Source organism: Canis lupus, chromosome X (genome assembly GCF_048164855.1).
Source record: "Canis lupus baileyi chromosome X, mCanLup2.hap1, whole genome shotgun sequence".
Lineage (NCBI taxonomy): Eukaryota > Metazoa > Chordata > Mammalia > Carnivora > Canidae > Canis > Canis lupus.
The window spans coordinates 104702638-104728762 of NC_132876.1; the positions used below are offsets into that span (position 1 = coordinate 104702638).

General features: G+C 39.5%; 1 protein-coding gene across 2 annotated transcripts in view; it reads right to left on the minus strand.

Moving 5' to 3' along the window:
- The window catches only part of POLA1 (DNA polymerase alpha 1, catalytic subunit), a 309415-nt gene that overhangs the window by 106783 nt on the left and 176507 nt on the right, over positions 1–26125 (minus strand). For both annotated transcript variants that reach the window (XR_012026683.1, XM_072818081.1), the window contains one exon: positions 5579–5695. Coding sequence is in view for 1 of the 2 variants with exons in the window: in XM_072818081.1 (XP_072674182.1) it covers positions 5579–5695 (117 nt within the window). In the remaining variant the exon portion in view is untranslated. The remainder of the gene's footprint in view (positions 1–5578; positions 5696–26125) is intronic.

The window sequence follows — 26125 nt, forward strand, 5'->3', positions numbered from 1 at the left end:
AGGAATACAGCACTAATGGAGTCTTACAGACATGGCTTAGTAGCTGCATGTGCAAAAACATTACATATTTTAGTAGAGAGAATGTTCAAAATGAGTCAGCGCCGTGAATATGGATGCTAAGGAAGTTAACGCAACCCTAAATAGACTTCACAGAAACTTACTACCTAGAAAAGTTGGCAGCAGCAGCAGGTTTATTCTGCTCCATACTAGCGTTAGCAAGAGCACTTGAAGGGCTATATGCTGTTTTTGGCTCCTCATTTTACTGGGACACAAACTCTAGAGTAGGATGATTATTCTGAAAGCAGAGCAGTAGAGAAATGGTTGAAGACCTGGGAAAATTGGGCCAAGGAGGAGAAAGCTCAGGAAAACATCCACATTCAAATATCTAAAAAGTTCTCAAAGCAGGCAGAGCTGGTGCTGAGCAAGTGCTTACTGAACACAGGAACAGAGAAGGGATCAGCCTAGCTTTGTGTAGTACCATTCAGCTGAACTAGGACCAACAAGTGAGTCACGGAACACATTATTTAGGCCAAATAAAAGACCTGTCTAGATAAATAGAATAAACTTTAAAGTATACTGAAAGAAACAACCCAAATGCCCATGGTTGGATGAATGGATAAACAGACTGTGGTATATCTCTTCAATAGACTATTATTTGGCCATAAAAAAGAATGAAGTACTGACACAGGTTATAACATGGATGAACCTCAGAAATGTGCTAGGTCAAAAAAGCCAGAAACAAAGGGTCATATATATGATTCCACATATGTGAAATATCTAGAATAGGTAAATCCATAGGGACGTAAAGCAGATTAGTGGTTCCCAGGGATTGGAAGAAGGGGAAGAATGGGGTACAACTGCTTAAAGAGTACAGGATTTTCTTCTCTCTTTTTTAAAAGACTATTTATTTATTCATGAGAGACAGAGATAGAGGCAGAGACAGAGGGAGAAGCAGGCTCCTTGCAGTGAGCCTGATGCAGGACTCCATCAGGACCCCGGGATCACGACCTGAGCCAAAGGCAGACAATCACTGAGCCCCCAGGCATCCCAAGAATTTTCTTTTGCAGTGATAAAAATGTTTTGCAACTAGACAGAAGTGGTCTTACAACATTTGTGAATATACTAAGTGCCACTGCATTATTTAGTTTAAAATGGTTGATTTTGTTATGTGAATTTCACTCTGATTTTAAAAAAAATGAAAAAAATGAATTGAAAAAGAAAGCTAGTGTCTGCCTCATAGTTAAGAGAAGCTGTCTGTAGAATTTAACAAACTACATCAACAAGCAAGCACATCAAAATCACAATGGAGAAACCCAAAAGATTCTTCATGGTAAAAATCCACTGTCTTCTAGACAGTACCCAATGATTAGATACAGAGGTTTAAGACTTTCTGTCATAGTTCTAAGGTTCTCTTCCTGTACAACTCCTTATTTCTGCCCTAAGAGACCACAAGTACTTCCCAGGTTTCTTCTTATGGAGAAGTAAGACCCTGTCTCAGGTAGCCTGGCAATATTTTCACTGTCCCTAACCTACTTAGCAAACCAACACTTTGTTCAGCTGCAGTCATTTTGAAGTTTTAACACACAGACAAGTTCAGTATTACCCCTTCTCCTTTGAAGGCCAAAATCCTATATGGAATACACATTCCATTATAAAGGATTTTCACAATTTTACAACTGAGGATAATGTGAGAAACACTAAGGGTATACCAAAGTAGAACTAGAAATCAGTCTACTGCTTTCCTCATACATGACCTTCAAGAGATTTTGCTGGCTAAACAACTGAATAAAAGGATCCACCACAGCACTCTATCCCAGGGGCTATGTAATTCCCTCAGTGACTTCTGCCATGGCCCAGGGAGTCACATGTAGATCTCCTTATCAAGGACAGAAATGTTACTAAGAAAAAGTTTAACTTAAGTTTGAAATCTTAGTTCTACACTGCAAACTAAACAAAAACTAACCCTTTAGTTTTGGCGAATTACATAATACAGAATCCCTCCCATGGGTTCACCTCACAGCCAGACAGATTTGGCCACCGTTAAGAAGTCAAAACCATGTCCTTGAAATAAAGACGTAATAAAATATTTAGTGTCTAACTTGGGAAAGTCCTGTCTGTACTTCCAGTGTGAAAAAGTGTTCTATTTACTTGGGCCTTAAGCATATACTGAAGTTTGCATTCCTGCATTTTCACTTCCTATGTAACAGAGAACACTCAGAGAATGTATTTTTAAGAATCAGCAATTTGGATACTGCTAAATTCCCATGAATATAAAAAATCTTTTTCTAAAGGTATCTGAAAAGAGACAAATGCAAAACCCTGGGAACAAAACTGTCCCAGCTTTCTTATGACTCTGGCAACATGAGTCAGAAAAAGAGCCAGCTTTCATACCCCAAGTCAATCCTGGAAAGTACTCAAGCCAAATGCAACCCGGGACTAAATGAGAGTAGATTTATTATGTAGGGATGAGTCTGGCATGATAAGAGGCAAGTACTTTACCATCAAACCTGAACAATGTATTTAAAGCCCTCACACACAGTCTAGTGCTTCTGTCCAAACAGTTGCAACTATCTATTTTTGCCCACATATATCAATTTTATATAATCTACATAATGTGAAACTGGTTTTATAAAAAAGGAAATGTCCTGTTCATTGGTGTGTCCCCAGCCCCAAAGTGCCTAGGATGTAGTAGGTGTTCAATAAATAATTATTAAATGAAAGTAATGTATGATTGGGGCACCTGGGTGGCTCAGTGGTTGAGCATCCGCCTTGGGCTCAGGTTGTGATCCCAGGGTCCTGGGATCGACTCCTGCATCAGGCTCTCTCCAGGGAGCCTGCTTCTCCCTCTGCCTATGTCTCTGCCTCTCTCTGTGTCTCTCTTATGAATAAATAAATACAATCTTAAAAAAAGAAAGTAATGTATGATTGAGGCACAGTACCCTAGAACTTAAGGGTCAGGTAAGCACAATCCTGAGAAACAGACACTTTAGAAAACCCTATGGTAATTACAACAATCCTGTCCATTCTACCACTGATTTTGGAGCTTCTTTGGAATGGTCTCTAGTAAGATGCAGCTTTTTCCTAGCAAAGCCCAGGAACCTCATACACAGAATCAAGAAATTCCCAACTCAAAAAAAAAAAAAAAAGAGAAAAAGAAAAAGAAATTCCCAACTCATCACTAGCAACTCCAAAAAGACTGTAGAAGAGTAGGCTCAGACCCACTGTCAAGGTGCCTGTGAGGAACAGCTACAGGCAGTATCACTAACCAGGATGCTCTGAACCTCCAGTTATCCCAAAGGGTCAAGTTCTGAGCAGCAATATGACCCTATGCTATGAAAGCTACTCCCTGTCAAGAGTAGATGACAGCCTTGGTAAATGCCTGCCTAAAATGTTACCATTTGAGGACAAGGATATGAAAGGGGAAAAAAGTACGTCAAAATGCCTGTGTTGGCTAACTCAGTTTTTTAAAAGATTTATTCATTCATTCATTCAGAGAGAGAGAGAGAGAGGCAGAGACACAGGCAGAGGGGGAGAAGCAGGCTCCCTGCAGGAAGCCCCACGTGGGACTCGATCCCAGGTCCCCAGGATCACAACCCGGGCTGCAGGCGGCGCTAAACCGCTGCGCCACCAGGGCTGCCCAGCTAACTCATTTTTTTAAAAAGATACTAAATGATAAACGATGACCTGATGTATTATACCACTACCAATAACATCATCAACATTTACTGGAGGGCTACCAATCTATAGGATATCCACTCCTTTTACTTTCTCTCACTAAGAATGGTGAGAGAATCATAAAACTAGCTGACTTTCTAAGAAGTAATTTAATTTTTATTGAATTTGACTTGATGAGCAGGATGTTTAAGAAGTCTCAAAGGTAGCATTGGTTCATGAAGCCAGGTGATTCCCCTAGAGTCTACAAGTGGAGTGATGAGTCACACTAAATATATATACTTTTGTTCTCTTCCTACACCTGCTAATCCAAGGGTTGGGATGAGACCAATTTAGTACATCTAATTCTCACTATGTGTTCCATATTTTTTGTTAAAAAACCCCACATTCTACTTTGCTAATTACCAAAGATCTACAAAATAAGGCAAGAAACATTTTATACTTACTAAATTAGTTAGAAATAATGATAATGTACAAATGCTGCAAAGACAGTGGTAAAGCTGGTACATGCATCAAGTACTGACTACAGTTTAAATTGGGATAACCCATCAAGAAAGCAATATGGCAATATGAATCATGACCATATTTTATTTAGGCACTTTGATATGTATTGTCGGTAAGAATTTATCCTCAAGAAGTATTTCAAATAACAACAAAAAATAATGTAAACATGAGAATACTCATCACAATTTTCTAATAAAGAGATAGTAAAAGTAGCCTAAAATGTCCAACAAGAATAAAACACTTAAATTTGGTTTTGATACTGAAAATGATGTAGTAACACAGACACCTGACAAAAGATAAACATGATACAGAAGCATATTTTAATCATGACTGAAACCATGTAAAAAATGCATATGGCTATGCAAAAAAACCCAGAGAATACACAACAATGGCAGTGCCATTTGTAGTTCCTGACTCCTCGCTAAATTTTGTGAAATGATCTATTACCTTAAAATTAAAATAAGCCATTAGAACTTTAAAATATTTTCCTAAAGCTAGCTTGTGTACCAATGTTTTTCAGTGAAAAGATGTGAAGTCAAGACTTGATTATAGAACCCTGCCTCTATGTTTAAAAAAAAAAAAGCAAATAACAGGTTTCCTATTCCTTCTTTCTTCTCACCAAAATCCTTACAAATCCTCAGGCCGGACAAATTTGGAAAGGAAGGCACATTAGAGTCCTGTATTGGTGAGGTTGATTGCACTTTATCATTTTACAGGTTCTCAGACAATCTGCAATGAGCTTGTTTAACTCTGGCTAGCCCAGAGTTCACTAGATGTACCTGATCACAAAACCCTCTTTGCAAGAAAGACCTTCAAACATTCCTCTCCCCACAGTTTGGGGAATGCTGCTTGAGTTGATGCTCTAAGGGTGCAGCAGAAGGAAAGCATCTTAATTATCAGGAAGGTGTTTCCAGACTATGTGCTCCCTAGTTGGGAGTCACTAATGACAGTGGGCCTCCTCCCTCAGGTGTAAATATTAAGGTGGAGAAAAGGCTGGATATGTTGTCCCCTAGAAACAATGGAATCCCTTGCAAATACAATAAACTTTTCAGGGCACAGGTTTGGGAGGTTTTCTGGCCCTCAAAAAAGGGGTTCTGACCTAGCCCAAAGACAACAGTTTCTACAAAAGCAGTTTCTTCTGTGTAATTATGAAGTGGTAACCAAAGAAATCAGAGTAATTTCTACAAGAACTAGTTTCTTAGATAGAAGTGTAGTATTGTTCATGATGTAAAAAAATAAACATTTATCTTTTTGAAGTCTGAATTTTTAAAAATACATGTGTGTGGTAGTGGGGTGCTTCCAGAGGGCAATTACCAAATATCTACCTCTCAGACCTAAGGGATGGGAAAACACAGACCCTCACTCCCTTCTACACAGTTCTTTAGTATCATGTGACTATTACCTCTGGCCGAAGTGTAGCTTTCATGCAGACTTGGCAAAGAGGCCCATTTCGGGAGAACTGAAGGGGAAGGCGCCGAGTTCGATTTTGACACGTTGGCTCCTCACAAATCAACCAACCCTGGAGAGAAGAAAGAGAACACTTCAGTTTTATCACCATCATCAAACAAATACAAACAAAACCCCTTTTGGGGGGTGCCTGGGTGGCTCAGTCAGTTAGACATCCAACTCAAGTTTGGTTCAGATCATGATCTCAGGATAGTGAGACTGAGCCTCAAGCTGGGCTCTGCGTTCAGTGGGAATCTATTTTCTCTCTCTCTCTCAAATAAATAAATCTTTAACAAAAAAACAAAACAAACCTCTTTCCTTATCAAGATAGGTTCATTTTGTTCAAACTTTCCTTAAAGATTCTGAAATAGCTCCTTACCATTCTTCCCTGAAATGTCACTTTGATTTATGCCCACACCTGAACAGTTAGGAAACTCATCAGGTTTTTAAATTAATTAATAAAAGATTTTATTTATTTATTCATGAGAGACACAGAGAGAGGGGCAGAGACATATGCAAAGGGAGAAGCAAGCTCCTCATAGGGAGCCTGATGCAGGACTCGATCCCAGGACCCCATTCCAGGATCCCGGAATCCTAAGCCAAAGGCAGACACTCAACCACTGAGCCACCCAAGAGCCCCTCATAAAGTTTTTTTTTTTTTTCATAAAAATAGAAAATCACATGAGATATTCTTCCCTTCTTAATATGAACCCCCCCTAACATGCATCAAGTGAAACCTCCCAATAAAAGCTTATATGATTATACACAAAATGTAAACCAATGGGTTTTTGGTCATTAGTAGAGACCATTATCAAAGTCGAGTATACCATGCAGGGCATCTGGGTGGCTCAGTCGGTTAAGCATCTGCCTTGGGCTAAAGTCATAATCCCAGGGTCCAGGGATCAAGCCCCATGTCAGGGTCTCAGCTCAGGGGGGAGTCTGCTTCTCTCTTTCCCTTTGCCCCTCCTCCCTGTTTGTGCTCACACACACTCTCTCTCTCTAAAATAAATAAATAAATCTTAAAAAAGAGTATACAGGGACGCCTGGGTGGCTCAGTTGTTGAGTGTCTGTCTTTGGCTCAGGACATGATCTCAGGGTCCTGGGATCAAGTCCTACATTGGGTTCCCCACAGGGAGCCTGTTTCTCCCTCTGCATATGTCTCTGCCTCTCTGTGTTTCTCATGAATAAATAAAGTCTTAGAAAAAAATAAAAATATAAAAAGGTATACCATGTAGAAATGAACGACTTTCCTAATAGCTGAATGACTACTAGCTAGTGACTTAACTGCTATGCTCAGCTTCCTTCTCTGTAAAATAGGCCCAACATTGTATTTATTTATTTATTTATTTATTTATTTATTTATTCATAGAGGCACAGAGAGAGAGAGAGAGACAGAGACACAGGCAGAGGGAGAAGCAGGCTCCATGCAACAAGCCTGATGTGGGACTCGATCCCGGGTCTCCAGGACCACACCCCGGGCTGCAGGCGGCGCTAAACCGCTGCACCACCAGGGCTGCCCCCAACATTGTATTTATAGGTTGTAATGATGCAATGTATTTACCATGCTTAGAGCTATACTCGGCATAAAAGAAACACTTATTTAAAATTAAAACAGGATCCCTGGGTGGCTCAGCGGTTTGGCACCTGCCTTCGGCCCAGGGCATGATCCTGGAGTCCCAAGATCGAGGCCCACGTCGGGCTCCCTGCATGGAGCCTGCTTCTCCCTCTGTCTCTGCCTCTCTCTCTGTGTGGGTCTCTCATGAATAAATAATAAAATCTTAAAAAAAAATTAAAACAGATTCTTCTACACACATATTGTGGAGGCATAAAACTGGCTGCAATCTTTTCAAGGACAATTTCAACTGACCCACTCTTCCCACTTCTGAAAGTCATTGTCCACTTTTCTGGCCTTTATACACTCTTCTCATTTTCCTTTTTTTTTTTTTCTTCTCATTTTCCTTCTTCAGCTACCCTCTCCTGTTGCTCGTTTGACTTTTCTCACAGAGATGTGATAACACTATGCCTATTATATTAAATCAGTATATTTGCTATAAAATGAAACTTCAAAAAGGGAGACAAAATTGCACAAATGGGGTGGAGCAAAGCTCAGGTGTTCTTTTTTTTTTTTTTTTTTTAAGAAAGATGCATGTATGTATGTATATATTTTATTTTATTTTTTTGAAGACATTTTTTTGAAAGACTTTATTTATGAGAGAGAGAGAGAGAGAGAGAGGCAGAAACACAGGCAGAAGGAGAAGCAGGCTCCATGCAGAAAGCCCAATGTGGGACTCAATCCTGGGTCTCCAGGATCAGGCCCCGGGCTGAAGGCGGCGCTAAACCGCTGAGCCACCTGGGCTGCCCTGTATATATTTTAAAGATTTTATTTATTTATTTGAGAGAGAGAGAGAGAGCGAGCGAGAGAGAGCGAGTGCACAAGTAGGTAGAGTGGCAGGCAGAGGGAGAGGGAGAAGCAGGCTCCCCACTGAGCAGGAAGCCTGATGAGGGGCTTGACCCCAGAACCCTGAGATCATGACATGAGCCAAAAGCAGGCACTTAACTGACTGAGCCACCCAGGCGCCCCTAAAGATTTATTTATTTATTTAGAGAGAGAGAGCGCACACACACATATAAGCGTGTGTGTTTTGGGGGGGGGTGGGAAGAGGGAGGGAGAGAGAGAATCCCAAGCAGACTCTCTATTGAGAGGGGGGGCCCAACACAGGGCTTGATCTCACAACCCTGAGATCATGACCTGAGCCAAAACCAAGAATCAGATGCCTACCCAACTGAGCCATCCAGGTGCCCCAAAGCTCAGACGTTCTTACAAAGGCATCAGGGTTTAGTGCTGCATGTATTAGGCCCAAGGCTAAGCAAAGTAGGCTGAAGTGCTGGGGTACAAGGTATGTTCCCCAGGGCACAATGTTCCCAGCCAGGCAGCCGCAAATAGGAACTTGACTGTCTTTGTGTCTTGGGAGTTATCTGGAGAGGTAGAACTTTTGAACTGGTCTTGAAGAGTGAGTAGAAGTTTGGTAGGTGGAGAAAGCAGGAAAGGCCGCTTAGGCAGAGAGAACACATGCAAAAGGATGAAAGCCAGAGAGAGCCATGTGCGATGTGATTAAGGAAAGAATCAATGATGTGTTTAACACTGTTCTGTTTCTTTTTTTTTTTTTTTAATCTACGATAGTCATACAGAGAGAGAGAGAGAGGCAGAGACACAGGCAGAGGGAGAAGCAGGCTCCATGTACCGGGAGCCCAACGTGGGATTCGATCCCAGGTCTTCAGGATCGCGCCCCAGGCCAAAGGCAGGCGCCAAACCGCTGCGCCACCCAGGGATCCCCTGTTCTGTTTCTTGACTAAGCAACTTGTTGGGTCTTTTCCCCCTAGCTAAGAGCAGCATATACACAAATGTTGCTTAATCACATTGGGGACCTTCATTTGCCACTTATTAACATTGTTACATGGCTTTAATCCACATCTATAGGATGTCCCCACTCACTGCTGTACTGTGCGACCTCAGTCCTCAGAATATGCTCTTCTTGGAAGAAACTGCAATCAGACTCAAAAGAGCACCAAAACCCAGTTCTTTCAGTTCCATTTATGGCTTTCACAGCCAGTGAAAGCACACTATAGAACTTTTTGACTAAAAGAACACATACTACCTTTAAAGATTCTAAAAGGCAATACATTCACAGTGAACTTCATTCCCATCTTCAATCAATAGGCTGAACTATTTTAAAATTTAAACTTTTCAGATGGAGGATCTCCAGGACTTCTCATGTAAACCTTTAATATATGCCCAGAATTACATTAAATACTGTGCAAAGTAGTCAAAGAGGCCCCCGGTACAGAGTTTCAGGGAACAACAACCTAAATAAGAAAGGTTCACACACAGATGAAAAGCAATTCAGTATGGTTTGGCTTTAAGAACAGGTTGTACGGTACCAAATATAAAGGCCAACCAAGACGGAAAAGGGCTAGAGATGTGTGGATCCTACTCAAGACAAACAACTAATACCAGAGCAGCACAACATGAACTAGAACAAAGAATCAGTGGTTCTGAGTCACAGGCAACTATCTATTTCAATTTCTAGGGCCACTAACAATATTTTCCTGACTTACAGACATGTTTTTATTCGCATTTTGGTATTTCAGAAACTCAGTTGTATTTACAATTGACCTGTACATTTGGTAACATCTTTGTTTCCTTCAAAAACCACTGTTAAGTCAAGAGTGCAATTCACAATTGATGGCCCCTCAGAATTAAGGACACCAGACACTTTGGTTTAGCCTGTCTTGGGCATGGGGGATACAGAGGGAGATAGTGGTGCTGACTGCAGCAGGTATCACATTTCCAATGCAGCCTACAAATACTAACAGAAAGACTATTTGCTTCTGCAAGTACCCATTTAGGCATATTAATAAATGAAGCAGTAGAATTCAAGCAAACCATGTATGAGACATGCAGGACTAGACTATTCCTCGATCATTCATTTGGCTTTGTTACCTTCAAGTTGCTACCTCAAGCTTTATAAGCTTTGGAATAGGTATCAGTTAACAATGCCAACCCCAGTTGTAATTCATTCAATTCTAAACAAAAGTTTTAAAAAGCAAGCAGAGAGGCAACAACCTCCATGTTTTGAGACAATAAATTTTTCATTACTGGGATACAACCTGGAAGTTAAAATTATTCTTTAATTTTTAAAATATACCCTTTGAAAAGCTCAACTTCTGATGCTTTGGAAACTTGATTCCATCATTTTACAACTTCATGACTCACTAGTGAGCTGCCAACCAAGGAGATGCTAAGTTGTCACCTCACCTGTTTCTAAAGCAAACACCAAACTCTATCTCTGACAGAGTCACTAACTAAATGTCCTTTCAAATCATATAGAAAACAGATAATATAATTTGTCTAGACTTCCTACCAGTTATAATTAACATTAAAGAGGTCTTTTCTTCTTTGTCACCTCTCTATTCAGTACTTATTTGGGTTTGTTTGTACTTACTATCTGTTAATCTCCCTTTACAAATGACAACAATAACTAGTGCTATTATGCATGGAAATTACACATGCTGATAACTGTGTGAAGGGAACTGGGGCTGAAACACAACATCAGAAGCCTGTACCTCTTGATTCTTCTTGTTTTATTTTGATAATTAAGCTTTTGGTCCTGGTGTATTTTAAACAAAACTCTTGTGTGTGGGGGAAATAGACCCTAATCATATTCAATATATGCTTTGCTTCCCTTTGATTTTGCCACATACACTGTGGTTAACTCCTTTGTTCCCCCAGCAAATATTAATGGACTATGCCAAATCTACCTTTCAAGAAATATGTGCATTGTTGAAATTAAACACGCCAAGTCTTTGAAAATATTCCATGATGGATGGAGCCAATCTTAGTTACCAATACTAGTACTGAATAAATCCACTTTGAAGCATCACTCACAAAGACAAAACTAAACTTATTTTCATTTTCCATGTTGGGAAATAATGTACAGCTAAATCAATGGCAAAAGAACGAACGAGGTGTAGTTCTTTGGAAGTCCAATCTATAAAAAAGGTCGCGTTTTACGAAAACCTCCAGAACCACTATAAGGATGTCCACCATGCAAATATGTCATTTTATTATGCGATGCCACATGTAAACGCCAAACTGTCACAACCAAGAGGAATAAAGTCATTGCATTTTCAGATACCTACCTTAACCACATTTATAAGCACTCCCTTAACCACTTTTATAAGCAGAGGGTTCAAAAGAGGTGAAGTCAGCCTTGCCAATAGCAAAATAAACCTTTACCAAAACACGCTAAGATCCATCACCTGTTACTTTAGTTTCAGTATCACTAATTCCTTGAAATCATTATGTACGAAATTGTGTCAAATGCTGATTGGTTCTGATTGCTAAATTATATTTCTGAGGTCGCCACTAAAATGGTTGCTGTCTGCACATGCTAAAACGGGATCGATTTCCACTTGTAACTGAGGCATTCCTGGTAGGTGCACTTTCAGCCCAAACTTACCCATTTGTGTACATTCATATTTTTAGAAGGATGCACACACAGAAATCATCTAGACCTGGAAGTGTGGCACAGAGGAGGCAATTAAAAACAATCTTTTGAATAAATGAATGAACAGAAGCAATAAAATAGCACACAGGAGCCAGTTTATAGAAAATAAGAATCTAAAATTCCCAGGAGAAAGAAAAATGCACAGTTCTCATTATTACTCTTGAATCAAATATATGGTGGGTCCTTCTCCTCCCACTTCCAATCAGTCACCAAATTTGTCCACTGACCTCCCAATCCACCTGTCATCAACTTTACCAAAGCCCAGACCTCAAAGTTGATCTACTTTAACAGCCTCCTACCTGGTTTCCCCAACTCTTATCTCTCCCACATCCAGTGTAAAGACCTACCAAATGTAGCTTCCCAAGGGCCCTCCACTCCCATCCCTCCAGTGGTAAACCTTCCATAGGGATGCATGCTTTGGTCTGGCTTTCATTTTTCTAAAAGATTTTATTTATTTATTCATGAGAGACACAGAGAGAAAGAGAGACAGACACAGGCAGAGAGAGAAGCAGGCTCCATGCAGGGAACCTGATGTGGGACTCGATCCCAGGTCTCCAGGGTCATGTCCTGGGCTGAAGGTGGCGCTAAACCGCTGAGCCACCCGGGCTGCCCTGGTCTGGCTCTCAAATCTTTCCAGCCTCATCTCCTTCCCCCTTTCTCTTACACAAACTCTTCACCACACTGAATTGGTTTTCTTACTGCCCTCAACACATTTTGCCTATTGCCAACCCCTTGTCTTGGCTCGTGCCGTGGCCTTTCCACCTAAATTAGCCATTCATTGAGCATCATTTCCACTCCTCTCCTGTGAAATCTCCTCACCCTCCAGGGACTTCTCCTAGTACCCGACTGCCACTGAGCAGAATATGCTGTGTGCTGTCCCTGAACAATTTTATTTTACCTCTCTAACAGGAAGGTCAGGCCTGGGGGATGACCTGCTTTGGATCCGGCAGTGTCCTCGCCAGTCTCTAGCACAAAGGTTCACACTCGATGAAGAATACAGAAATGAGGTTATGAAAAACTGCACTTGAGGGAGTCTTCTCCCCACCCATTTATTAAGGGGTAATTTCACATAAATCACTGAACCTTTCCTCTGAGCCTCAGTTTTCTTATCTCCAAAAAAAGAGGTAATAATATTTACTTTGCTAAAGTTGTTCAGAGCCTACAACACTGTTGATTAAATGTAAAATCTTGTTACAACCCTACACATGCCTCCAGGACTGAGGAACACATCAGTGCTCAGCTACAGGCGACAAGACACTGTTAAAGATGCACTCCTCCAACCAGGCAAGAGCCTGGTCAGTTTCTACCTGGGGTTACTACATGGAGAGCTACAATGATGAATAACTGGTAAGATCAGGTGGAGGTGCTCTGCAATTTGAATGCAAAATAACAGAATTCTGTAGTCAACATAAGTGAACTTTCCATGTTTTTCCTGACAAAACTGTACAGGATCTGAAGTCGGAGACGGCAGAATGGATGGTGAAGGAAGAGGAAGAGGTCTTTGCTTTATTTCGGGACTAGAAGATTTTCGAGACAACATGCTACAGTAGTGCACTGACGTATGGTTTAGTTTAAATTGTAATGGCTCTTTGGGAGTGCAGTGACAGCAGCACAGGGCGAAGTCTGCCAGCATACGTGCTCTTACAGAGTTCACTGCATCATTACTATTTTCCTATAATGGCCATTAACTGCTCCTCTCCCCAAATGATATGCACTTTGAGCATACCAGATACTCTTCACCCAAAACCATTTATAAATGTTCCGGGGTTCCCTTGCAGTCACATTTTTCTGTCATGGAATTATCCCCAGTGTAAAATGGGTCTTACAGACAGTGCACAGTATGGGCCCACAGCTGCTTTTGAAGAATGACATGTTGTGATTTGGGATTTCCAGAAATATCAAAAAACAAATTGCTTTCTGACCCACATTTGCACCCAAAACTGGGAGAAAATTTTCCTACGATCTCCAGGGGAAGTTTTAACAGGAACATAATTTTGCTTTTAAAGTTAAATCTTCTACACTGCAGCATGCTGGCCTGTCAAAGAGTGATTATTAAGTCTCAGAGAGGTGCCAGGGTAGGAGATGAAAGAGCAAATCAAGAAATATACATATGTAAACTAAGTATTCATTGAACTTAATACAAAAATATTTTTAACAAAATTATCAAACAGAAGTGGAAAGTGCCTTGTCAATGTAAGAATTTTAAATATTACTAAAATTGATTTTTAAAGTAAGATATCTCTTTAAATGAACAGTCACATGTCATTTCATCCAAGTTATTTGAAACTTATTGATCTTATCATTTGTATGAAGACCAGACTCTGCCATCAGTTTGCTGAAAAGATAATGGAGCACTCCCAAACTGTTATGATAGGTTAGATGCAAACAGTGGTCTTCATTTAAACACACAGAATAGCACCACCACAAGTGGACAAATTCCAACCTGAACAATTGTATATTACATGATAAATTAGCAAGTTATTCTGCTTTGCCTCACATCAAATCCAATACCACAGCCTTGTTATTTTAATTTGCAATCAGAGGTTGAGCATCAGAAGATGTCCCTGAGGTACACTAAAGAGCCCCACACAAGCCATCTCCTCCTGCTATACTGTGAGCAGAGAAAGCCAACAATTACCAGCAATTTTATTTTACCACTGTAGGACAATATTAGAACAGTTAAAATTGTCACCATGTAAGCAATGGGGGAAAATATACTTAAGAAGATTTTATATGGAAAATTATGTTTTGGGGGGAAAAAGTTCAATGGAGGACAGGTATCTTTCTGTATGGGCAGCTAAAATCTCTTCGTATATTCAAGCCTCTTCTATAAAATACTCTTCCCTATTCATCCAACTCAAAAGCAAGCTACATTCATAGGCTGTAATAGGTCATGACTAAGTACACAGTACCTTGCTTCGGGAATAATTTTGCTTTGTCTGTCTACTGTCAACAAAGCACAAAGAGCTCATGCAACCCAGTCATGTACCGTGGACGTTCGAGATCTAACAAAACACAAATAGTAAGAACACAAGATCTCTGAGTTGCCCTGCTTTCGCTTTATGTGAGAAACTGAAAGCATTTTCCTCTCCACATTCCATTAATCTCCATTGTATTATAAACTTTTTCATAAAAGATGCTTCTCCCCCCCTACATGAAGCTACAAGTGACTTGGAGATGTACGATTTCAACTGTGACTTCCAACATCAATGGTTATAAATGGATGTCAGGTAAGGTATACAGACATTTCAACAAGGTAAAGGAAGAGCAGAACAAGATGGTCAAATGGCGACTCTGTTGCTCATATGAATATTTTACTGAAGCCTCTAAGAAAAATTGTTCAATACTTGTGCGACCACTCCTGCCTCTCAAATCTTCAGTGATGAAAAAAACCTTACCTTCGCTATGAACACATACTAACAAATAAAACAAATATAAGTAAACTCAAGCCTTAGCTTCGTCAATATGTACACAGAAAAAAAAAAGACTGGAAGGAACTATCCTAAGATGTTATCACTGGTTATCTGTAGGTGGTTTCTTCTGTTTCTGAATTTTCTATAACAAGCATATATTGTTTTTATAATTAGAAAGCTGTTATTAATGAAGGAAGAGACAGTTTTGCCAAGAGAATCTGATACCATCAAATCACTAATACATGTGAAAAATATTTTGAACTATATATCACATGTGCCTGGTTGTTACCAAGATGAATTTTTAGCAAACATGCTTATGAGAAAAAAAAGGAACACGAGAAAATGCTTTTTCTTAAAAAAATTTTAACTAATTCACAGATTATAAAAATAGGTCAATTTAAGCACATAGCAGGTCCCAAGTAGAAAGTGGCAGAGCATGTATTAGCAGTAGTAGAATCACTTATTAAATTAAGTCACTCACTCACTAAAATGCACACAGCCTTCTATGGAATATGATTTGAATACTTTTCTTTATATGTTGGATCTCTGAAGGTAGGTAATAAATCCGTTTTAAACAGAGGAGCTTTGTTCCCCACGCCCCCTCCCCTGCCTTTATTCAACGTACGTACGGATCAACTCAGATGTCCAGGGTAGGAATCAAATTAAAAAACTTCAATCAGGTGGGCATGCCTAGAACATTATTAGAAGAGTTTCTTTTCTTTGCTGAAGTCTAGCTAAAAGTAATTTTTATTGTTTGTTAGCAGGCTAGTAATTTATTGGTATAGTTTAATGCGATATGCCTTTGGGTACTGAACAACAAATGTTAAAACTAAACTATCTATGCAAGTGCCTCAAAGGATATCTTAAAATCAGAATGGAGTTCAAACCATCACCAGGCAATGTTTGTTCATTTAACTTTAATTATTTTCTCCTTGAGAATGGTACTAATGAAACTGAATATCTTTCATGGTTTCGAAGGGCTGTTTGAATAGTCTGTAAACACAACTAAGGGTAGACAAGAGATCTGGCCGAGCCAGGGGGTTGCTAGGTGATGTAGAATGTAAACCCACAAACTTGTTAAGGTTTGCTTTGCTTTCATGCCACTTTCACACACTCTCAAAAGTTTTGAGAATTGATTTTTCAGGTGGCCATTAAGAAAAGAAGAGACCCCCTGCCTTCGAAATTCACTCCCCGCCCCCAGATGCTCTGCCAGATACAGAAGAGACAAAATCCATTTGACCTTTGGCTGTAACCTGGGAAACTTTTGGTTTTACATTAATGTAGGATCATGTATTGTATGGACACTCATAATTTAAGAAATAAATCCACAAAGATGGATTTTTTAATTTCAAAAAGACATTCTAATCTTTTCTTATTCAACTATGAATAAAATTAAGATTTCCTTCCAGAAGAAAAATTGTGATAGCAGCTCAGCACCGATTATCATCAAGATAAACCTTTTGGTTTGGCCACTGGCTAGAGTCTCTTCTGGCCTTCACCAAGTCTGACTGCCTGTGAGGGTGTCCCTCCTGCCCCTCCCCCAAGCTCCTTTCTAAGTAGCTGATCAGAGATTGTCCAGTAAGAGCACTTTATTAGATCATCAGCCAGAGGGGTTCACAAGTACTGAGAGCAATGGGCTCAAATGCGGCACATCAGTTTTAATAGACCAGGGGCTACTAGTAAACTGCAGATACTGCTGAGAACTTTCCTTGCACTGAACTCTTGAAAAAGCACCGTCTCTCCAGCTTAAATGCAGCTGCCTCTTTCAATGCCGCAAATGGGTAAATTTGACAAAAAAGCCACCATTAAGACTACATGAAAGGCTCAAGACAACATCCTTTCAATGCTTTGTACTTCAGTAATCAGATGTACTTACTCACCCCCTCCCCCAAACCCGATCAAGAACTATTTCTGAATGGTAGGAAATAATTCCACTTTGTACATCTTTTAGTTAATCAAGACTTTCTATTCAGCAATTTGACCTTTTGTTCAAAACAGGATTATCAGTTTTTTCGCCAGTTACCAAGGGCGACTCGCATGGTGAACATAATTGCAATAATTTGCAAAACACCATGGCAACCCACATTACAACTAGGTAAATACTGGGCTTTTGTGCTACATTGTTATTTTCAGAGATGCTGAAGTCAAAGAACGAATGACAAATGAACACAAAATTTATATTTGCTTTGTCTCAAAAGAGAAGAAAATTGATAACAAGAATTGGGGGGAAACCGACTACAGCTGTAATTTCTAACTTGATTAATTAGGATGGTAACAGTCCTTAACAGTATATTCAACAAACAGCCCTGACTTCGTCTCTCCACCCACCTCTCTCTATACCACTACCACTATCCCCCCCAACCCCAGACAAATTTTTTCAGCTTGGAGAACAAACATCCCCCATTTGCTCTTTTCTTCAACTTAATGGAATCCTTAATTGCAGAATATTGTTCTCTTGCTCTTCACGGCAATGAAAACGGAGAGAAAAGAGAAGAGGGCCAGGGCAGACAGGGAGCTATAGTCATTTTTTTCCTGCTTCTTTTGGATACCCCAGGCCCAATGATGAGACGGCATTTTTCTGGTATCAGCAGCTGTTTCGTAGCAGACAATAAAGTCAAAACTATTTAGCTTTGCAGAGAAGCCACTTCCTTTCTTTTGGCAATACGAGGTAAGTCTGTCTACATGCCGAGATGAAGTTTCAGAATGCAAATGCCAGAACATCAGATTAGAAACTAATAATTTAAAAAACCATATATTTTTCCTGTAAATAAATTAACAACTGTGGTTCTGTCCAAAAAGCTGTGGAATTGAAATGCGTGTTTGCTATGTGAGGAAGATGGTCAACAATATTACCAGTGTGCTGAAAACCACTTTTATACACAGAGCCCAGTTCACGAAACAAGCTGAAAATATAAACCAAGCACTCTGAAATTAATACAGAAACTGAAATAATATCTTTAGTAGATGAACATGGTCTCATAAGTAGTATTATCATCTTTCCTATAATAAATGTGATGATTAGAAAAGTTGTATCAGGCTTATTTTTGCTCAGGTATGAAAGGTGGATTCTAACTGCACAGTGAAGGAACGGTTTGTTTCTAAGAGAAACAAATTCTGCTATAATGCCTAGCTTTTTGGAAATTATCAAAATTGGCTTTCCCATGTAAAATGTAATATTTTGGGAGGAGAAAAATACACACAGAAAGGGCTTGTAGAAGTTGTACTGCCGAGATCTCAAAAAATAAGCTCCCAACCCTCACAACAGAGCCCAGCCTGCTTCCCTTCATCTGCTTCACAACAAGGCAGAGCCAAAAGAGTCTCTGAAATGATCTGCGTATTTCCCCTAACTTTTGAAAAATCAGACGAACCTGATCCTATAATGGGTCCATTCTTTTTGTCAGGGCTGCAAACTCCCAGACAGATCTCTAAGATTCAGCTTAGAGAAATCACAATATAACATTCTTCAGAATATGCCTCCGAAATTACAGATGCTGTGATTTCTCCCGAGGAGTAGAAATCAAAAGAATGTGACACATTAACTCTTTCTCAGTCAGTGACAACCTCTTTACACTTGGAAAATATATTTATTTTCTGGTTTAGTTCATTCTGAATTTACCGTACCTGTATTAAGTACATCCTATCAAAAGTCTAAATGTTAAGAGGAAATGTATCCTTTAATGCCAAATGATAAAGGGTTGAACAAGCCTTCAGTACTTTTTGATCAAACAGAACTGATGAGTCATTAAGTGGGCCTAAAATCCCCATGACACTTGAACTTCTTTAAGAAATCCTTATATATAAATGAAATATTTTGTAATCTAGCCTGAATTTCCCACTTATTTTACCCAGGATACTGTTCCCTCCTGTCCAACCTTTGTGGCTTCTGTTCCAGTGTTTGTTTTCTTCCTTCTCTTTTTCCCTCCATTTTATCCCCTTTTGGCTGACTGGATAGGACACCTGACTTCTATTTGTGAAATGCAACAACCAATAATCCATCCAACCACCTATAACGCCAATAAATTACCCAAATCCCAAAATCAGGAATGGCGAATACCTAGCTGGCAAACTGCACTGCTTTCCAACTCCATCCCCATGGCTGATACAGGATGAAAGCTGGCACTCAGTATGAAAGCCATCTGCTATCTCTGCCCTGGAAACCTTCTTGCTCCAGAATTCTCAACTCTGATTGCACACTGGATTCACCAGGGGAGTGTTACAACACAGACTGCTTGCTGGGCATCACCCCAGGGTTTCCAATTCACTAGGTCTCAGGATAATGCCTGAAAATTTGCATTTCTAACAAGTTCCCAGGTGATACTGCTGCTGCTGGTCTGGGGACCATGCTCTGAAAACCACCACTCTGAGGTACAGAATGGGCACTGGGAATTTAACACAGCTCCCCAAGTGATTCTAATTGTGTAGTAGTGGTTGACATCCTGGGTCCATATTATTCTCCTCTCTTGTTCAAAGACAACTGGTTGTTATCTCCTGAAAAATGAATTTCATAAAACTTGTCTCTCAACTTTCTCTTTCAATAATCACTCTTTCTTTAGATACTGTTGATGTGCCTCTCTTTTACTCTCTCCAAGCTCTCTATACAGCATTAGAATTAGCAAAGCCTCAAACCTGACTTAATTCTATTAAAAGAACTGACCAATTCCTAGTTGGCTTACATCATGTATGCAGCTGAGTAACATTCTTCTTTTAAAGAAACCAATAAACAAAGAATCTTATTCTAGCAATAACAATACAGCCCCTATAAAAGGAACAAAGAATTTTAGGAGTGCTGGTGAAAAGAAGGTCTATGAAAGAAAACACAACTACGCTTTTAACTTTGACAAGTAGTATGAAATAATGTATTTGAACCCTAAATGTTAAAGTTGGGAAGGGACTTGAGAGCTCTAGTCTAATCCTTCATCTTCTATCTGAGGAAAATTAAGACCCAGAGAAAACAAATTTCTTATATATTGTCACAGCAACTGGCTGTGGGACCACCTGGGTCTTTGAACTTCTAGCCCAGTACCCTTTACTCTTCATATCTATTTTATTTAGTGTAGGAGCCAGTAACTGCACATGCTTCTTGAGTACCTGAAATGTGGCTAGTCCAAATTGAAATGGGCTACCAGTGTAAAATATAAAATTTCAAATACTTAGTCCAAAAAAATATAAAGTTCTTATTTTTAACATTCATTATAGATTAAAACAGTATTTGGATATAATGGGTTAAGTAAAAATTTTTTGTTATGCTATAAGCAACTCTCTCCTTTTATTTTTTTCTTTGCTTGGTTTGTTTTTAAAATAATCTGTATTAAGCAATCTCTACACCCAATGTGGGTCTTAAATTCCTGACCCTGAGAACAAGAGTTACATGTTCTACTGAGCCAGCCAAGTCCCCTCTCTCTTCTTCTTTTTAAAAAACTAGAGGGGCACCTGAGTGGTGCAGTTACTTAGGGATCTGACTCTTGGTTTCAGCTCAGGTCATGATCTCAGGGTTGTGAGACAGTCCCACGATAGGCTCTGTGCTCAGTGTGGAGTCAGCTTGAGACTCTCTCTCCCTCTCCCTTGGTCCCTCCCCTGCTTAAGACTCTCTCTCCCTTTCCCTCTGCCCCTCCCCACAGCATACTCTCTCTAAAATAAATAAATATTAAAAAATAGAAGTGTATCATACCCTTCTTAAACATGTTTCCTTAAAAGTGGAGGAAATTATACCCTATAAAGTACATATAGACCTGTGATATTCTTTTTAATGTCTGCACAAAATTCTACTGTATGATCATAATACTCAATGAATCCTCTTTTGATCAACAATCAGGTTTTCAGTCTCTCACTATTATCAATGCTGCAAGGATCAATGCTGCAAGGATCCTTATACAATACCTTTGACAACACCTGCAAGTAACTGTACATCTATAAGGAGAGATACCCAAACTGGAACTGCTAAACCAAACGGCATATTCATTTCAAATACTGACAGATGTCACCCAAGTGTGGTCCAAAGAGGGCACACCAGCTTTCACACCCATCAACAGTGTATGTGAGTATTCCTTTCCTCACACCTTTACCTGGACAACCTACTATTTAACTTTTAGATCTGTCATTCTGATAGGTGAAAAATTATATTCATTTGGGCTTCTGAACTTAAGAGTAAGCTTGGGTATCTTTACCTGTGCTGATAAGTCATTTACATTTCTTTTTCTATGAGCTAACTGCCTGTTTCCACCCTTTACCTATTTTTCTACTAGGTTATTGGTCTTCTTCTCTGATTTGCAAGAGTATTTTTTTAAAAATATTATTTATTTGGGGAGGGGCTTATAGAGGGAGAGTGAGAGGGAGAAACAGATTCCTCACTAAGTAGGGAGCCCACTATGGAGCTGGATCCCACAACCCTGAGCTCATGACCTGAGCCAAAGCCAGATGCTTAACTGACTGAGCCACCCAGGTACCCCAAGAGCACTTTATATGTAAAGGAAATCACATTTTTAGTTGTTACATGGGTTGCAAATATTTTCTCCAGTTTGCCATTTTTCTTTTGACTTTATAGTACTTTATTTATGTGTGTGTATGTATGATTTTCAACTTGCAAAAATTTTATTTGTAGTCAAATTTACTGATATTTTCCCTTCTTGAATTCTAAACTGCATTGTTTCAAAAAGTCTTCCCAAATCCAAGATTATTAAAAACATCTATCATTTTTATAGTATCAATTTTTGGAAAGATTTTAAAGTAATCTCTATACCCAATGTGGGGCTGAAACTCACAACCCTGAAATCAAAAGCCACTGACTGAGCCAACCAGACACCCCTATAGTTTCATTTTTTTAAATTTTCACTTTAATTCCAGTTAGTTAACATACAGCATTATATTAGTTTCAGGTGTACAATATAGTGATTCAAACTTCCATACATCACCTGGTGATCATCACAACAAGTGCACTTCTCAATCCCTATCATCCCACTCTCTCCCCTCTGGTAATCACTTTGTTCTCTATAACTAAGATCCTGTTTCTTAGTTTGTCTCTTTTTCTTTTGCTTGTTTTGTTTCTTAAATGTCATATATGTGTGCAATCATGTTGTTTGTCTTTGATTGACTTGTTTTGCTTAGCATTATATACTCTAGCTCCATCTATGTTGTTGCAAATGGCAAGATTTCATTCTTTTTCGTGGCTGAATAATATTCCACTGTATATATGTGCCAGATCCTTTTTATCCATCCATCCATTCATCGATGGACACTTAGGCTACTTCCGTATTTTGGTTATTGTAAATAATACTGCCATAAACATAGGGGTGCACGTATCCTTTTGAATTAGTGTTCTTATATTCTTTGGGTAAATACCCAGGAGTGTGATTTCTGGATCGTATGTCAGGTCTATTTTTAACTTTTTGAGGAATTTCCATACTGCTATCCACAGTGGCTGCACAACTTTGCATTCCCATTAACAGAGCAGGAGGGTTCCCCCTTCTCTACATCCTCACCAACACCTGATGTTTCTTGTGTTGTTGATTTTAGCCACTGTCACAAATGTGAGGTGATATATCATTGTAGTTTTAAAAAAAGCTTTATCCATTTATTTTTAAAGACTTATTTGAGAGAGAGTCAGAGAGACAGACAGAATGGGGGGAGGGGCAGAGGGAGAATGCTCAAGCAGACTCCTGGCTCAGTGCAGAGCCTGACACAGGGCTTGATCTCATGACTCTGAGATAAAACCATGAATTAGACACTCAACCGACTGAGCCACCCAGGTGCCCTGATTTATTTGAGAGGGAGAGAGAGAGAGAGAGAGCGCGAGCGAGCGAGCAGGAGCAGGGAGAAGGGCAGAAGGGAAGAGAGAGGGAATAAGCAGATGTGCACTGAGTGCAGAGCCTGATGTGGCATTCCATCCCATGACTATCAAATCATGACCCCAGCTGAAATCTAGAGTCAGATGCCTAATGGACTGAGTGACCCAGGTGCCCCTCTCACTATAGTTTTGATTTGCATTCCCTTGATGGTAAGTGATGATGAACATCTTTTCATAGGTCTATTGGCCATATGGATGTCTTCTTTGGATAAATGTCTGTTCATGTTAGTTTCATTTTCTAAGTCTTTGACCCATATGGAATTAATCTTAGTGTAAGGAGCAAGGAAGAAATTCAAGTGTATTTCTTCCTCAGATGACTATTCCCTACTGATATGAACCACCCCTTTATAAAATACACAACACAACTTTTAGGTCTAGTTCTGGACTTTCTATATTGGCTCCATTAAAATGAAGAAAGCACCTCAACATTTTAATTACCCTAAACTCCTATAACTGGCAGTAGGTCATCTTATTTGTATGAATTTTCTTGTGAATTTAAAAACTACAGAAGCTTTAAGTTTATGGATAAACTTAGAGGATAATCCTAGCCAAGAACAGAATATATTTTTCCATTTACCAAAGTCTTCTTTAAAATCCTTCAGTTAACATTTATAAGTTAAATATATATATATATATCCAGCACATTTTCTGTTAAATTTATCCCTAGGTATTTAATCTGATTAGTCATAATCATAAATGGTATTTAGCTTTCATTACATAACTGGTTGTTGTTAGTATAGATCAAAACTATTGAGTTTTAATATTAATTATCTAACTAATGACCTTATTAAATTCTTTTGCCTGTGGTAATAGTTTTTTTTATTTCATTGGGATTTCTGAGTTTACAGAGATTCATAAATAACAATCATTTCCCTCTTCCCCTTCCAATTTTCATATATTATTTTTCTTGTCTAATTACAATAGCTACCATTTAATTTTTTTTAGATTTTTAATTTATCTATTCATGAGAGACACAGAAAGGGGGGGGCAGACATAGGCAGAGAGAGAGAAGCAGGCTCCCTGCAGGAAGCCCGATGTGGGACTCAATCCTGGGACTTGAGGATCAGCCCTGAGCCAAAGGCAGATGCTCAACTGCTGAGCCACCCAGGTGTCCTCAATAGCTACCATTTCAAAACCTAAGATTTATCAACATTTTCATTGGGCTGCCTCTAGCATCAGATTTCCCAGTAATCTAGGGCTGTGGAACCAAGAACTAAGCCATCAAAGAATCTCTGCAACTAGAAGAAATAACTGTTAAAATCACTATGGGGGAGGGAGGGTGGTGATTAAAATCACTAGAGGTGAAAAAAAATACAATCAGTACAGACCTATGGCTCAGAATGCCTAAAACTTTGGGGCTGAATTTAAGGATATTAAATGGCTGAATAAATACTAAAATGGTTCTTCTTATATTTGGAGAAATAATCCTTTTCTTAGAAGCTCCCCTCCCTAATATGGTTTTCTTATTCAATCACTTCGCCTAGACCTGCCTCTAAAAAAAAAAAAAAAAAAAAAAAAAAAAAAAAAATCAAGTTGGAGGGATCTCAACTTTGGGGTCTCAGTCTCTTCTTCCACAAAGAAGGGTGTTGTATTCAGCTAGATGGTTGTAAGGTCTGTTCTAGCACAAGAATCCTCTAATGCTATGACACAATTAAAAAAAAAGAAAATGAAGTTCTTCTCCATAAGCTTCATGACTTATCCATGACTGAGGTTAGGATAATATACACATGTTCCCATCACTGAAAACATTTCTTCTTAAATAAATCTCACTATTCCACCATTATTAATCACATCATTACTGTTTTAATTAGACCCCTTTGTTGGTGAGTAGTGTACAATGGTGAATGCCTGGGATAGTGGTTCTCAAAGCATGGTCCCCAGAGCATCAGCATCACCTGGGAACATGTTAGAGATGCAAATTCTTTTTTATCTTAAATATTTATTTTTATTTATTTTTTGGGGGGGGGAGAGGCAGAGGGAGAGAGAGTTCCAAGCAGACTCCACTCTGAACGCAGACCCCACACAGGGCTCAATCTCACAACCTTGAGATGATGATCTGAGCCAAAAACCAAGAGGCAGCTGCTTGACCAACTTGACACCCAGTGCCCCAGAGATGTCAATTCTTGCCCCCACCCCACCCCAAACCTAGAATCAGACAACTCCAGGGGTGGTGCCCAGGAGTCTGTGTTTTAGTAAGAACTTCACAGTAGGGATCCCTGGGTGGCGCAGCGGTTTGGCGCCTGCCTTTGGCCCAGGGCGTGATCCCGGAGACCCGGGATCGAATCCCACATCGGGCTCCCGGTGCATGGAGCCTGCTTCTCCCTCTGCCTGTGTCTCTGCCTCCCTCCCTCTCTCTCTGTAACTATCATAAATAAATAAAAAAAAATTAAAAAAAATTAAAAAAAAATGTTTAAAAAAAAAAGAACTTCACAGTATGGCTAAGTGGGTATGTATTTATACAAATAAGTTTAAGAAGTATAAATCATGAGGCTAAATAAATAGCACACTCTATCAAGTTATGAAAACATAAAGAGGTCACACTGAGGTAGAGTAGTGGAATGACAGAAAACAAAAAAATATATATATTATCAGCTGCTAATGCTGGCATTTGCCTGTTATGTTACTCTTCTTCTCAAGACCAAAACATTCTATGCCCTTCTGAATAGATTACAAAGGATTTTTTTAAAGATTTTATTTATTTATGAGAGAGAGAAAGAGAGAGAGAGAGAGAAACACAGGCAGAGGGAGAAAAGCAGGCTCCATGCAGGGAGCCCGACACAGGACTCGATCCTGGGTCTCCAGGATCATGCCCTGGGCTGACGGCGGTGCTAAACTGCTAAGCCACTCGGGCTGCCCTACAAAGGATTTTAATAAATATTTCCAGGGCCTACAATTCAAAATAGCAAGAGGCATAAGGAAAGAATCCCTGAAGAAAATATCATCCATCTTAGCAGATGTTTTCATGTGTTATTGAAACAGGTTCAAAGAAAACTTTATACTTAGCTCCCCAGCTCTCTTGACCTTGCTCTGAGTCTTCTAATGAGCCCCCAAATCCATTTTTATGCATCACCCATCTGCAGCAAGCCTGATGTGCCTCCCACAGATGCTGAGATGATCTCAGGCATGCCTGTCCATTCGCTAGTCCACTGCCCTACTTGTGATTCCACTCTGGGGCTTAAGAG